The 16,745-nt window shown below is 38.1% G+C and overlaps 1 protein-coding gene across 1 annotated transcript in view; it reads right to left on the reverse strand.

Moving 5' to 3' along the window:
- Positions 1-3,616: 3,616 nt before the first annotated feature.
- Positions 3,617-16,745, reverse strand: part of Ctdspl2 (CTD small phosphatase like 2) — a 52,491-nt gene continuing 39,362 nt past the window's right edge. The window contains exons 9-13 of the mRNA XM_057780813.1: positions 15,920-15,982; positions 15,741-15,820; positions 13,086-13,212; positions 11,223-11,318; positions 3,617-8,295 (exon numbers count right to left, since the gene is read on the reverse strand). Coding sequence (XP_057636796.1) covers positions 8,230-8,295; positions 11,223-11,318; positions 13,086-13,212; positions 15,741-15,820; positions 15,920-15,982 — 432 coding nt within the window. The 3' untranslated portion in view covers positions 3,617-8,229. The remainder of the gene's footprint in view (positions 8,296-11,222; positions 11,319-13,085; positions 13,213-15,740; positions 15,821-15,919; positions 15,983-16,745) is intronic.

Consider the following 16,745-nt stretch of genomic DNA (forward strand, 5'->3'; position numbering starts at 1 on the left):
AGGAATCCAGGTTTTCTTGGCTGTTTGTTTTGTTTTTCCAGACAGGTTTTCTCAGTTGTATCCCCAGCTGTCCTGGAACTTGCTCTGTACACCTCTTTAGGCTGCTCTTTTTTTAAAAAAAGAAAATATATTTTATTTATTATGTATACAATATTCTGTCTGTGTGTATGCCTGCAGGCCAGAAGAGGGCACCAGATCTCATTACAGATGGTTGTGAGCCACCATGTGGTTGTTGGGAATTGAACTCAGGACCTTTGGAAGAGCAGGCAATGCTCTTAATCGCTGAGCCATCTCTCCAGCCCCTCTAGGGCTGCTCTTTAAAGTATTCTGAGTACCAAAGAATAGGAAGGGTTGAAGAACAGATTTCAATTACAAGTACAGCCAAATTCAAACTTTTTAAGAATTCCCTCCAGAGTTGTGATACTTGCTGAGTTCCAGCAACTTGCAAGCTGAGGCAGGAGGATCACCAGTTTAGAGCTGACCTGAGTAACACAGATTCATTTGAAAAAATATTTGATACAGAAACAGCTAATTGACTTTTTACTCTTTAACCCCAAACCAAATCCACTCATGAATCATGACATAAACATTAGCCTCTGGAATGGGGGAGAGGGACTAAGAACACTTGCCTAGCATGCTCAAGGCTCAAGTCCCAGTACCAAAAATACGGTGGAGGGAAAAAAGCATCTGCCTCAAAATCTCCCTCTTGGGGATGCCAGGAAGCTCCAGTTCTAGACTAACTTTCCATTTCTGTCTAGCCAGAGGAATAAACATGCCTGTCTTCAAGAAGTACCTAAGATTCAGACAGTAAACCATGCTCTGACCAGTCTTAACAGTCTGATGGCTTAGCAGTGCCTCCAGCAGTTGAAGAAAGGGAAATACTCTTTCTTGAAAAGGTTCCCTGTAGCAAGGGAACCTGGTGTAGGAGGGTCATCTGGTCTATGTGTTACTTTCACTGGTTAGTAAAGAAACTGCCTTGGCTTTTTGATAGGCCAGCCTTTAGGTGGGTGGAGTAGACAAAACAATTCTGGGATGAAAAAAGCAGAGTCAGGCAGATGTCATGGCTCTCCTCTCTGAGACAGACGCTTGTTAGACTCATGTCGGTAAGCCACAGTCACGTGGCGATACACATTAATGGAGATGGGTTAAACGAGTATGTAAGAGTTAGCCAGTAAGAGGTTAGAACTAAATGGGCTAGGCAGTGTTTAAATGAATACAATTTGTGTGTTATTTCAGGGTAAAAGCTAGCCAGGCGGCCGGGCGCCGGGAATGCAGCCTGCTGCTCCTCTCAACAACAGGAACCTCCTGCTCCCACCCCTCCAGGTTGCCGGCATTTCAGGCGTGTTCCACTAAGCAGAGCTTTGCGTGGAGTCACATAACTCCTGGCTGGCTAATTTTCACTCCCCAGCAGTAATCAATTAGAGCAGCTTCCTCCTCCCTTGCTTGACCCCTCCTGTCCTCTGAGAACTGTTTATAGGCACTAAGCTTATGGCAGACAGAAACCTTTGGTTTAGTAGTTAAAAAACAAACAAACAAAACCTTAGTTTTAGGTACTAGGAATAGAACCCAGTCTTATACATTTCAAGCAAGAGAACTACAATAAGCTACATGTACAGGACTAGTAGTATTTTGAGACAGAATCTCAAGTTTCCCAGTAGCTTCAAACCTGTTATGTAGTCAGGGCAACCCTGGGGTTACAAGTATTTGCCACCATGACGGCTTTATTCCAAGCCAGAAACCAAACCCAGAGCTTTGTGCATGCAAGGTAAGCATTCTTTCCACTAAAAGTAATCTGTCTTTAGGAAGGGTAGTACATTCATCAAATAGCTAAGTATCAGTTTATATGGTTGTTACTGAAAGCTCTGAGGGCTGGCTCAATTTAGCTTTCAAGATGGCTTCTGGCATGGCAATGCCCTTCGTATTACCTACTTTGTTTACACTTTTAAAAAAAGACTTATTAATTATGTATACAGGGTTCTTCCTGCATGTATGCCTTGAGGTACCAGATCTCATTACAGATGGTTGTGAGTCACTATGTGATTGCTGGGAATTGAACTCAAGACCTCTGGAAGAGCAGCCAGTGCTCTTAACCTCTGAGCAATCCCTCCAGCCCCCTGTTCACACTTTACAACTAGTTAGTACTTTACACTGCTGAGAATTGAACCCAGGGTCTTACATATGTTAGGTACCTACTACCCCATGCTGTTTCCCCAGTCTCTTCGCTTTCTTCACCTACCTCCTAACCAAGCACACTCATAACAAGTTCCCAACAACCATGGGTACCCTTTTAACTCCTAGTACTTGCCATGCATGCAATAGCCCAGGCTGCTATATGTGTGGTACGATACCAGTTACTATTTCAAATACCATCCTTCAGAAGACCATCTGCTTTGGAATCCCCATTCTTGCTGTTGACTGCTTTGTAATGTTTACCTCCAGAATACTCAAAGGTAGGTATTAGTGTACCAGTTTTACAAATAAAAAATTGAGACTCAGGAAACTGAATTCAGATCAAGACTCTAATCAGCTTTTTTTTTTGGGGGGGGGGGATTTTTCGAGACAGGGTTTCTCTGTAGTTTTTGGTGCCTGTCCTGGAGCTAGCTCTTGTAGACCAGGCTGGCCTTGAACTCAGAGATCCGCCTGCCTCTGCCTCCCGAGTGCTGGGATCAAAGGCGTGCGCCACCACCGCCCGGCTTTCTAATCAGCTTTTAAGAGTCCTCATCAAGCCCACTTCCCAAAGCTAACCTCCTTTATCTGTACTGACCTCAGGTATTTTCTTTCATCTGGGCTCACAGAAACGGCTAAGACTACAATGGAGTAGTGGAAATTATGAGACATACATTCTATTCCCAGCTGTGACCTTAAGCTGCATAACGAAGAGTTAATTTGGAAGCAGCAGTTTTCTTCTAGTTTCAAAATTGGATGAGGGGGCTGGAGAGATGGCTCAGTGGTTAAGAGCATTGACTGCTCTTCCAGAGGTCCTGAGTTCAATTCCCAGCAACCATATGTAGCTCACAACCACCGGTAATAAGATCTTGTGCCCAACTTCTGTCTGCAAGGATACATGCAGGCAGACCATTGTATACATAATAAATAAATAAATCTTTGGGCTGGAGAAATGGCTCAGGAGTACTGCCTGCTCTTCCAAAGGTCCTGAGTTCAATTCCCGGCAACCACATGGTAGCTCACAACCATCTGTAATGAGGTCTGGTGTCCTCTTCTGGCCTGCAGACATGCACACAGACAGAATATTGTATACATAATAAATAAATATTAAAAAAAAACTGGATGATACCTTTAGCCCAGTTTGTATGGTTCTATATTCCTTTTTATAACGGTATCTTTTAGACAAACACGTTCGAGGAAGTTTTGTATTTATGTACAACCGTGACCACACAAGAATGCCAGCACACTGCAGTGCTACTTGAGTTTGGCTTTGGTTCACAGGCCCTACTTGAACTTGTTTCTGTACTGGTCTTTCCTCACCTGCAACCCACTCTGATCTTTATAGCATGTCCTAAGGTCACTATCGAAAAGTAAAGAACATGAAAATACTCAAAATCTCATTGTTTCTAATGGCCGATAAAACGTCATCAAAGAAAAGTACTTCCATAAAAGTTTTATTTATCCCCACAACAACCCTGTGAGGTAGGGTGATCAGGGCATTTGAAGATGAGAAAACTAAATCTACATTACTTGTTCACGGCTATACTGCATAGTAAATAAGTAGAAATTAAATTGAGATTTTTAAATGTCCATAACTTCATATTGATTCATGTGGAAATAAGCAGAGAGAATATTAACTCCTCCCTACCTTAATGCCAAAAGGACACTACCTTGAAAAATCCCATTTCAAAAGATGAAAGTAGCATTTCATTGCTCATTTCTACAAAGATTTATAAAATAAAAAAATAGTGAAATATTTTAGTTACTATATATAATGGTCTCATTCAGGGACATGTCCTTCAGCTACGTAAATGATCAGCTATTCAGAGCTCTATAAATGCAAACTCTTTAAAAAGTATGAATAACAAAAATAATAATGAGCAGTAGCCTCAATCTTCATTATTCCTCCTCGGATCTTGAATAAGTTCTGTGAAATCTGGTCCCAGGACTTAAAAAGAAAGAAGGGGAAAAAAGGAAAAACAAACTAGCCCAGAGATGACTGGGGAACTTCTGCAGCCTATCTCAAACCACACTATGTAGAGCAGGGACATACCACAGCTGTCTACTTAAATCAGTAGGAGAACTTTAAAAACGGGAACTGTTCCCAGCCGTGCTCCTGACACAACGAGAAGGCTTCCCAGGGGCAGGCTTCAGGAGTTTGCAGTTCAAAAAGCTCCTCAGAGTAATTCTGATGAACATGCTGGTTTGGGAATCACTATGTATCTTAAAACAATAGTATTAGACCATAAATTAGAATAAACTTGCTCTCATTCCCTTAATTCTTTTTAAAAAAGATCTCAAAACATGTCTGTTGACTAAATTGATTTACAATGAAATCTCAAGATAACAGAGAAACATTTTGTGAAAATGTATGTGACCTGAATTTCAATAATTTAAGTAGGATTTGAATATAAGGAACTGAGTTTTAACTCTGAAAACTTTTTAAGGTATTTCATACAAATTCCTAGCAGGTTTTCAACTCAAGGGAAGACATGAAAAGCAATGGTATAATCAAATACATTAGCACTGAAGAAAAAAAAATTTCAAATACAGCCCATGAGAGGAATAAGAAAGTGAATGAACGACAACCTAAGGCCTCTTGGCCTTACATTTTTGTTCCCAGTCCACTCTTCCCCTATAAGGGGAAATAAAATAAACATTCTTTCCTAGTTCTTGGCATAGTTATTCGGTGGGTAACTATTCTAAGTTAATTTAGACACACAAGATTTAAAGAGGTAACAAATAAATACCTAGGAAGACAAAGAGGTCAGGTCACAAAACCTTAACTAGCTAGTGATGTAGTGTATAACACCATCATATCAGTACAAGGAAACGAAGGCTTCAGTGTCCTTTATGTGACTGACACAGACGTGGAAGAGATCCGATCCTTATGAAGAATCTGTGCTTGCTGTAAGACTTGTAGGAATAATGAAACACCTTCTTCACTGATGAGATGAAGTCTCTCTTACAGCCAAGTTGACAACAGAATAAGAATGAACTCCATTAGAAGGCTGAATGAAGCAAAAGCTAGCAGAAAGTCATTGGCAAAAGGTAACTTAAAAAACAAAAAAACATTGTAAACCCTAAAAAAAACTTACCCCCAGAAATATATATATATATATGTATATCTATAAAACAATGTACACATCCATATCACCGACAGTTACAAGAAAATAGCCATTTATAGAAGTCACACAAGCTTTCAACAAGTCCCAACACAATTTTGGGAAACAAATAAAGCCATTGGATAAATAAATATACATACTAGCAAATATAAAACAATTTCTGGTTACGAATTGTCATCGATTCTCTTTTAGGACCCAGAAAAATGGTAGTAAATCTGGTCAGGACTACATATATTACATGGGATTAAAAAATACAACCAATTAAAACATCCTCTAACAATGATACAAATATTTAAAAGAATGTCTTAAAGTCAAACATTCAGAACTGGAAATAGCACAATTTTAATAGGTCCTTAAGAGTTGTAATGTGTACACAGGTAGCTTGCTATGCCTCATGGATCCACTGCCCCTACATTTACTACAGGCATGTTTGTTGTGTCCACTGACAGTTGGGCGCGTCTCAATTAAAGAGTAACTAAATGGAAGTGTTCTACAGCTAACCAACAAAGGAAAGATATGACTGGAAGATAATCTACTGAGAAGGGAAATAGCTGGATAAATTATTTGTAATTTGTTTTAAACTTTGTATCAATAACTTTAGAATTACCCAAATAAAGTAATGGAAAAACAATGTATTAATTTGGTCATATAAACTTTCTCACAATGTGTTTTCTCTATCATTCTTGAGTCATCTATCAGCTGACTTTAAAGGAGCCCTCCTCAAACGGGTCTGCTTTTATTATCAAAGTGCCCAGAGACACAATGGTGTAAGTGTTTACATTTCCCCTTAAAGTTGTGAGAAGGGCTTTGAGACTGTATTCACTTAGTCAGGAAAGCTTTCAACAATTATGCATGTCAAAAATTCAGATCTTGTGTAGGTTCGGGGTTTGCTAAAGAAGCATAAAAATGATGGGGGTCAGGAAGAAATTAACTAGGTTCACAATTTTGAGCAAGAGCATATGTAAAGGTAACGTATGTACATTTTATTTCAAGAAAGACATAAGACAAACAGCATAAAGATGCCCAGGTGCCCTAAAGATAAATACATTTAAAAGATTCTCATTAAAATGAATCTGTAGTATTGTTCCTGCAAGCAAAATACCCTTTTTTAAAATAAAAAATCAGTATTCTGAATTGCAAATGCTTTTGCTTTTTTTTTTTGCAGAAAATCTGCCATGATTATTTTTTTAATGAATAAAGATTTTCCACAAAACAGGCTTGCTCTACATGCTAGATTTTTAAACAGTTCAGTGACACAATATGCTAACTACATACATAACAGATAATAAGAAAACACTCAACCTGATGAAAAGTTAAAATCTTCATTAATACACTGAAAACTGACAACTCATGCCTTTAAAATCAAAAATACAAAAATTAAATGTTTTCCTAAAAAGATTTCCTTATTTTAAGGATTCATTTGAAAATGAAGCTGCATGTAATTTGTACAAGAAGTTGTACAAGTAAACAGGTAATATACATAAAAAATTAACTGACATACTCCTCAATTATCAGTTGTCCACCTTTAATTTCCAATACTGTACTTTCTTAACAAGCATACAAAATATCAAAGTTCTCTTTAGAAAAAGTGCCGTTCTTTGACATCCTTTACACAAAAACAGTCTGAGCCTGCGGCATGTCAATGCAGTTGAGAGGCAAAGCATACTAACTCTTACAAATTCTACCTTCCATAAAAAGCCCCTGAAAAGGAGATTACACGCCACTATAAAAATATCAACCTCTTGTGGTAGCTGCATTAGAGAACCAAGGCGTGACGACTATTCCCACACAGCACAGAAAACCGCTGTGAGCAGACTAACTGCACGGGTGGCTGGGAGTGTACTGAGCCACGGGTATGCATAGCTACAGTTAGGTACCAAGCCTGTTACACAGAGTTTTAAACTGATTGTAACTGAGAGTGTAACAGAGGGACCACCAGCCCATGCAAAGCAAATACTGAGTCACTGTGCTGAATACTTCATTCCTGGAGAAAACCAAAGGCAGCAGTAACTGAATCAAGCCCGACAGGAGACTGAACTCATTCTCCTCAATGGTGAGCACAGTGAAGTCTGAGGTATACCTTTATCCATTCCATGTGTGCCATTACAAGATATTACCATCTGGAATACATGTCATCACAATGGTTCAAATCGCGTGAATATTAGTCATTCATATATTCTTACCTACCCAGTCTCTTGATTTTTGAAGATTTTACCTACAGTAGAATATTACAGAACAAAATATAAATGCATGTTTTTTAAAAATGAAACTTACATGGACTAAAAGAGAATATTTTTAAACAAATATACAATATGCAGGCAGACAAAGCAGGAAAACGGCCATTCAAATGTGTGTGTGTGTGTCAAAAACTAAAAATTGACTATTTCCAGAAAACTGAAGCGCCTCAACTAAAAGGAATGCATCATGAGAGTCTAATCTAATACAGGTCAGAAGTGTAAAAAGGTTATAAACCTGAACAGGAAAAATAAAACAACTTTTACTGGCCATTCCTGTTGAAATGAGAATCGTAAAGTAACAGAAAAGTGGCTACAAACCCACTGAGAGCACCAAACAGAGGGAAAATGAACGTCCACTTTCACCTCTGTTATTATCATAAAATCCTGTGTACTACAGGTCAGACTGCTGGTGGCAGAAAACAGAATTCTTTATAAACTGCAGATGTCCTGCACACAGAAAGTTTCACTGGAGTTGTACTAGCTCTACAGACACTTCTGTTTTAGCCTACCCACTGTATGTGTTCAATCTGAGACAGATAGTCTCTTTCTGTAACCCTTGATTATTATTGGGCACCAAAGATAAGAAAAGCAAGACGGGGTACAAAAATGCAAAATTTCAACAGTAATGGCAATGTTTTTGTCTTAGTCCAAAGGGTCCTGCATTCTCTCTCCCCCCTCAGTGATCTGACAAGTCTCTGAACTTAATCTGGGGGCAGCAAATCATGCAAGCGAAATCTGTCTCTGATGTGAGGCCGGACATCTTCATTCTGTGTGGAGAAAAGATTATTTTTGAAAAGCCACATATTTCTAAGGTATGGTTCTATATAACACTCTTTACAGAGAAAGTGGACTACTTCTTTACTTCATGACACATTATTTTGCTTGCCAAATACAGTCAGTTTCTATAACCAATCTATAGATTCACATCTGTACTGGCAGACTTTTCTTTGTCATTAATCTCTAAACAATACAGTGCAAACTATTTAACTTAGCATTTACATCATACTAGATATTACTAAGAACAAATGATTTGGGAGGTATGTGAAGATTGTACACAAACACCACACACAACTCTCTAAGGGACTTGAACACATGTGGATATTGTTATTATGGGGGATCCTGGATTCAATCTAGAAGGGTTATGGAGGGGTGACTGTATTAGACTACAGCATAAAATAAGTTCAAAATTACATTTAGACTTAAGCTTTTTTCTTTCTTGTCATTTTTTTTGTTAAAAAACATTAAGAAGCTAAACCGATATATAAGTAAAAGGTTTATACCACTAAATTCTACTTTCTACAATTGATTAACTCATAGATAAGAAAATAATTCCTCAACAAAAGGTTGAGTGACAAAGCAATACTACTAAATGTGAATTATGACGGTAAAATGCATCATTTTAGAACACATGTAAACAAAAGAGGAAACTATAAAAAGTAAAGTAAAGCACTCAGTATATAAACTTTTAAAAACTGGTAGGCCTTATTTTTTAATAATTTCTAACAGAATTCAAAACTGTTCATGGAAAACAATGGTGGGCAGCAAGGACCAGGGTTTAGAACCTGAAATGAGGCTCCAAATCACTAAATTTGTTCTAAGCCCTCTATCTTTGCCCAGGGGAGGAATATTATTTATTCTTTGAGCATCCCAGCCTCCAGCCCAGGATTTCTCTTATAAAGCCCAAGGAGAAGGGAGCCTTTTCTGAGTCCTTGTTCTCTCCAGTGCTTCTGGCTTCTCTGTTAATTTTCCCGATGAATCACTGAGAAGGAAAGCCTTGCTGTAGACATTATGATTTTCTGGGCATAGTAGCACTCAAGAGGCAGGCAGATCTCTAAGAGCTGGAGGCCGGCCTGATACACAAAGTAAGTTTCAGGCCAGTCAAGTCTCTGGGACCCTGTCTCAAACAACAAAAAAACCACCTTCACCTATTTCTTTGGCCCATTTTACTGGCCACTGATAAAGCTTCCCTTGAAGACCAGCTGCATCATGGAAGGCTTCGTATCCTGCCTGAGGCAGAATCCTGGCAGTTCCAGCTGATCACAAATCTCTGCCTCCCATCAGAACTACCAGTGAGGATCCCAAATCATTTGCTCACCAGAACTACTCTCCCAGGCAATCTTTTTCTCACCACCACATACATGGCTGAACTCTTCCATGCCAGGGAAATTCTGAGCTGTTTTTAGCTCTCACACTCCTGCTTACTCCTAACTCCAAGCAAAAGCTAGGGGAAGTTTGTAAAAGGTTAGACTCCCTGAGGCTAACTGATCACAGTGTGTCTGTGCATCACAGTGCAAGGCCAAGCTCACTCTCGCGTTGCCAACAAGAGCCCCGCAAGTCCTCCTACTTTCTGCTTATTTCTGTACATCTCATGACAGAGGACTATGAGTACTGAAAACTTTATCTTTCCAATATGCAAACAGAAACAAACTGTAGAGTTTTTTTTTTTTGTTTTGTTTTGTTTTTGTTTTTCGAGACAGGGTTTCTCTGTGGTTTTGGAGCCTGTCCTGGAACTAGCTCTGTAGACCAGGCTGGTCTTGAACTCACAGAGATCCGCCTGCCTCTGCCTCCCAAGTGCTGGGATTAAAGGCGTGCGCCACCACCGCCCGGCGAGTTTTTTTTTTTTTAAGACAAGAGTTCCATTTAGTCCCAGGCTGACCTCAAGCTTACCATTCAAGAATCACCTTTAATTCCTGAGATCCTCCTGCCTCTGCAATCCTTAGTGCTGGGATCAACTGATCATTCATATGTACCACAACACTCAGAAAACTTTTGTTTCAATAGAAGAATGAGCCTAGTCAATTTCTACTGCATATTAAGTTTTATTAAAAAAAAAAAAAAAAAAACTAGCCGGGCGATGGTGGCGCACGCCTTTAATCCCAGCACTCGGGAGGCAGAGGCAGGCGGATCTCTGTGAGTTCGAGACCAGCCTGGTCTACAGAGCTAGTTCCAGGACAGGCTCCAAAGCCACAGAGAAACCCTGTCTCGAAAAAAACCAAAATAAATAAATAAATAAATAAATAAATATTAGTTTTTTTCAACTTTTGCCACAATCTTCTTTTTTTTTTATTTTTTTTAAAGATTTATTTATTATGTATACATGTTCTGCCTGCATGAGTCCATGCAGGCCAGAAGTTGGCACCAGATTTTATTACAGGTGTTTGTGGGCCACTATGTGGTTGCTGGGAATTGAACTCAGGACCTCTGGAAGAACAATCAGTGCTCTTAACTACTGAGCCACCTCTCCAGCCCCCCATCTTCTTCTTTTCTTCAAAAAAGATTTATTTATTTATTTATTTATTATGTATTCAGTGTTCTGCCTGCATATATCCCTGCAGGCCAGAAGAGGGCACCAAGTCTCATTACAGATGGTTGTGAGCCACCATGTGGTTGCTGGGAATTGAACTCAGGACCTTTGGAAGAGCAGGCAAAGCTCTTAACCACTGAGCCATCTCTCCAGCCCCTTGCCACAATCTTCTACCAGTTAATTTTATTATTTGTTGCTGTTATTTTTTAGGGAGGATTTCTCTATATATGTAACCTAGACTGCCCTCAATCTGATGATTCTCCCTCTTTAGTCTTCCAAGTTGGTACATAGTTACTTTAAAAAGCCAATACACACAGAGAGATTTGTTCAATATAGTCCAACTAACAACAACAGCAGCAGCAATAAAAATCAAATAGATAACATACTTACCATTTCTACAAGCTTCTCCAGAAATGGAATCAATTTTAGGAGTTCATTGTCATTTTTATCCATAAACCAGCTTTCTATAGGAATTCCATTAGAAAGCTAAAACAATAAATATGTAATTAAGTTCTCTTTAACTACATTAGCCTGCTTTGAAAAACTTAAAAAACAGAATTAAATAACTATGGACATAAAAGTTTCTCTGGAAAAAAATATTATTAGATTTCACTGACACCTCAATAATGCAAGAGAGAGTTTAACTGACTGTTCAGTGTTCCTGACTTCCTCGGTGAGTGCAAAAGGGAAATAATAAAGAGCTCACTAGGCAATTCTACAATATTCATTCTAGAAAGTCACCAGCACAACACTAGTCATGTGGAGTAAAGAGAAACTACCAACCTAAACACTCTCAGAAAGCATATGTAAGTACTTTTACACAAGGACCATGCCCTTCCTATTCACTGTTTTTTTTCTTCCTTCCTTTCCTTTTTTGGTCTCTCCTTTTCTTTTTGAAACACTCTATAGTCACTGTTCTAGTCTTTTAAGAAGGGGTCTTGAGCTGGGTGGTGGTGGCACATGCCTTTAATTCCAGTACTTGGGAAGCAGAGGCAGGCGGATCTCAGTTAGCTTGAGGCCAGCCTGGTCAACAGAGTGAGTTTCAGGACAGGATCTAAGGATACAGAGAAACCCTGTCTTGAAAAACCCAACCCCCCAAAAAAAAGAAGAGAGAGAAGGGGTCTTGAACTGGGTGGTGGCAGCATACACCTTTAATCCCAGCACTTGGGAGGCAGAAGCAGGTGAAATTCTCTAAATTTGAGGCCAGCTTGCTCTACAGAGCAAGTTCCAGGACAGTCAGGGCTATTACACTGACAAACCCTGTCACTCTGAGGCCCAGGCAGGCCTTTAACACCTGTGCTGAAGCAATCAATCCCCCCACCCCAGACTAACCATTTTCCTGCTATCAACTCATGAGTACAAGTAAAAGTACAAATACAAGGTAGGAAAAGCACTGATTTTAACAAAGTAAACTCTGGGGCAGGGATAGGGCCTTTAATTCCACCATCTGGGAGGTAAAAGAATGCTGATCTCTGAGTTCAAGTTTGGCATGGGCTATACATACATACATACATACATACATACATACATACATACATACATATATATATATATATATATATATAGAGAGAGAGAGAGAGAGAGAGAGGTGTGTCTTCCAATAATTCAAGTGGTAGAATAGAGCTATAGAAATAAATAGGTCGGGCGGTGGTGGCGCACGCCTTTAATCCCAGCACTCAGGAGGCAGAGGCAGGCGGATCTCTGTGAGTTTGAGACCAGCCTGGTCTACAAGAGCTAGTTCCAGGACAGGCTCCAAAGCTACAGAGAAACCCTGTCTTGAAAAACCAAAAGGTAATATTAGCAAAACACACAAAAATCTAGCCAAAACACTTCAAATTATTTAAGTCAATAAATTAGAATATTTCAAACATGTTTATAATTTTAAAAAAAATATCAAGGGGTGGGTGGTGGTGGCCGGATCTACAAGACTACAAGAGCTAGTTCCAGAAAAGCTATGGCTGTCACACAGGGAAAACCTACTCTGAACAAAACAAACAAACAAATAGAAATGCTACTAAATGGTATCCTGACCCCTCATTTTATCTGCAGATTTACTACTTAGATTTCTCTTAATTTATGTTGTACTTCATGTAGAAAACAAACTTCCACAAGTACTTATCCATTTGGCCTTTCTAATCCTAAAAAATTACACAGTAAATAAAAATTACTGTTTTTTTCTATCATAATTTCTTGGCAGCAATTGTCTTCTTTGTAATTTTTCCAATTGGGTTTCTTTAGGCATCTTCTCCCTACCTGATAGGCAAAGGCTTGTGGTGAGTTGTCAATTATTATAGTTTTGGAAAGATCTCTCCCAAGGATATTTAAGTCCTTTATATAGTTTCCTTGTACACAAACACAATGTTCTCGGAAAAGCCGATGCCTAAACAAAAATAAAAACAGATTTTAAAACATGCATTGAAATTCATATGCCACAAGATTTCTAAGTATTCTTTCTCTCAGGAAGCAAATTCAACTACAAACATTGGCCTAAGTTGTAGTATAGTTTCAATAGAAAAACTCTTAGCAATTATTGAGACCTTTAAAATAAAAACACCAAATATTACAATGGTTTAAACAACTCTGGCTTATACTATGTCATAAAATAAAAAGGAAATTAAAACTTTGAAGTTGTTTTTGTAATTTAATTACCCAAGAAAGCTCAGCTCAGATGCAGCATTTGGTTGTCATCGAGGTCCTGCTTTTTAACCAATTTTCCAGATGGTTGACTGAGGCACAAGTGACTTGCCCAAGGTCACAGTAAGTCTGTGGTTAGTTGGAAACCAGGATCCTCCTGGCTCCCAGTCCTTTGCTCTAACCAGTAGACCACACAGCCTCCCTATCCCTGTACATGCCAGAATAGAAAATATAAGAAGGTATGTTTTTGTACTGGAGTTAATTTTTTTTTTTTTTTAGTTTTCCTAATATTTTGAGAAAAGATGCTGAGGCCAAAACATTCCATCATTTCAACTTTCCCCAAACACTCTTATTTCTGTGTGTGTGTGTGTGTATGTATGTGTGTGTGTAATATTGATTCAAAGAACAGGGATTGAAAAAAAAATCAAATGTAAACTAATAATCTTACAAACTAGAAAATTCTGCCATTTTAAAAGCTATTAAAAGATGTGTAATTCTTATATACTATAGTAATTATGCAATCTGAATTTATAATCAACATACTATTCTCTAAATATTACTAATAACCGAAACAGGTTTTTCAGCTTGAAATACGTTTGTACTATATGCCTTAACAACTGAGTTTGTCTTGCTGCTTAACCCTTAACAAATGTTCATGAGCAATATACTATTCATGCCTGTACTTTTTGTTTTGTAATTTCAAGAAAGGAGTATATTTTCAGCTGGGCATAGTGGTGGTGCATACACAGATGCAGCTGCATCTCTGTGAGCTCCAGGGCAGCCAGGGCTACACAGAGAAACCCTGTCTTGGAAGAAAAAAAAAAAAGAAAAAAGAAAAAGAAGGAAGCGTTTTCTACCCATACACTCTGTCCCAGTTCAATACCAACATTTAAAAAGCACACACAAACTCATCTTAAAAACCAGTGCTAGTGGCAATGATGATTAGGAAGCTTTAGTTACCCAGCTACTAAGAGATAATTCTCTAAAGCACTCCAAAAAATTCCAATCAGTCACATTTTTTTTCCTCTTTAAAAATCCAATATGGTAGAACAAATGAGCATTTCCAAGCATGTAGATTTTACAATACAATGTAACAGCATGGCTCCTCCCCAGGAAATGAAACTGCATGAAGAGCCAGGACCATGCTGCTTACAACTGTTGCTAGAATACTAAAGATACTGAAAAGAAATCTTTTAACATGAATAGTCATCAAAGCAAAATCTAAATTTATATACTTTTATTAAAGTTAGGTACAGTGAGCATATATTACAGTATACATTTGTGAATAGGAAATTCCATATCTTATCTCTGTAACTTATTTGATCCTTTCAATTAAAAATTAAAGATCACAATTTAATTGTAACCATTCAATAAAAGTTCTTTTGAGTTTGTTGAGACAGCATCTCACTGTATAGCTCAAGCTGGCATGAAACGCGGAGATCTGCCTATCTCTATTTCACAAGCTCTGGAGTTAAAGTCTTACGCCACAACACAAGGGAATGAAGTATCATCAATAGTAAACTAGGTTTAAGATTTATAACTAAAGTATGGGAGATAATGCTCAAAACAATATCCAGCTAAATAGCTGCTATGAGCTTCTTATATCCTTCCTCTATTTTTTATCACTAAGTCAGACTTACTCCTACGCCTCAGACGACAGAGCAAGTACTACAGTCTTGACTAAAGTGTCTTCAGCTGACAGAAATAAAGGGACTGATTTTCAAAGTTGCCCAAGGCAACCCTGCTACCCAGGACCACACTTCATGTGCTCGTTCATGACAAACACAAGGAACAGAGTCCAGTTCAGGATAAACTGCATGATCAATCCAGTTTTAATTTCCAGATAGATGCATGTAACATTTTCTCAGGAGAGAGGGAGGCAAATTTAGTCTTAAAGCATCCTTTCTACTATATTTCTAAATGCCATTACAAAGGCAATATAACAAACATTATCTCAGAGACACGAAAGTAAAACAAGCTCATAGTGAAAATATCCACCACCACCCACCTCACCCAAATTCCCAACGAAATGAAGCTATAGATGTAATAGGAAATATATCTGACTTTGGGACCCTTTAAGGAATGTCTGTCTGAAGCCACATAATTAGAAACTCTTAAAGAGTTGTTTGTGAGACTTAAAAGACTCATTTACTATTCAACACAATAATCTCTAGATGTCAGCCAACTGAAAATGGCCATTAAAATTAAATAAAGTCAAGGTAATTGCATGGATGAGTGTGACAGACATTTCTACGATTTCTTAATTAAATTTACCTGACCAGTTGCTTTTTAGGGTCTAGTATGTTCAGTAACTTGTCTGCATACACCTTCTTAGAAGCAGTAAAAAGAATGATCTACAAATTCAGGGAAAAGAAGTAATCATTATACATGATCTAAATATGGGTACTATATTGAATAAAAAATGCATAAGTAATTAGTTTAAGCACATTTACCTCATACATCTGAGACATTCGTTCAAGGAATTCCCTGAAGAATGGTCTTAATCTCACATAAACCTGAAGAAATGCAAAGATAGTTTTCAGCAAATAAACATAATATAAAAGTTCCTATTTTAAAGTAACAGAAATATTTACTAAGTATCACTCAAACCAACATATTCCATGTACCAGAAGCACTTAAGATGACTTTTAGAGACAGTAATCATTGATTGTTTCATTTTTAATAGCAAATACAACTGTATTTCACTGGAATGTAATTTCAAAAAGCATTTCAACTAAAAATAGATTTCCCTCATTATAGATTGCGATCCACCAATCAGTTCCATATTCCAAGCAGGTAGCATCCATCCAATTATGCTGCAGGCTGTGAGTCCAGCTCTAAGCCGACCTGTCTCAATGGACCTTCCTCAATTACTCAGAACTTCTTCTAAAAAAGTACCTGTTAAAAATACCTATTGAATTATTATATTAAGACAAGTAATAGTCAAGAAGGTGGTATCTGGATTGGCGAGTTTCAATAACCCCTCCCTTTTCTAAAGAAATCAAACTTATTCTTCACATTTAATGTTTCAGATATAACAACCGAGTTTTTAAGTATACAAAGTCAGTAGTTCTCAAAGTTTACTTCTCAAGATTTTACACACACATATATATAAGAATTATATATATACTGAGTTGGGTTGAGACAGGGTTTCTATGTCGTTTTGGCTGTCCTGGAACTCACTTTGTAGACGAGGCTGGCTTTGAACTCAGAGATCCACCTGCCTCTGTCTCGGGAGTGCTGGGATTAAAAAAAAGCGTGTAACACCCAGCTATATAT

Source organism: Chionomys nivalis, chromosome 9 (assembly GCF_950005125.1).
Source record: "Chionomys nivalis chromosome 9, mChiNiv1.1, whole genome shotgun sequence".
NCBI classification, from domain to species: Eukaryota; Metazoa; Chordata; class Mammalia; order Rodentia; family Cricetidae; genus Chionomys; species Chionomys nivalis.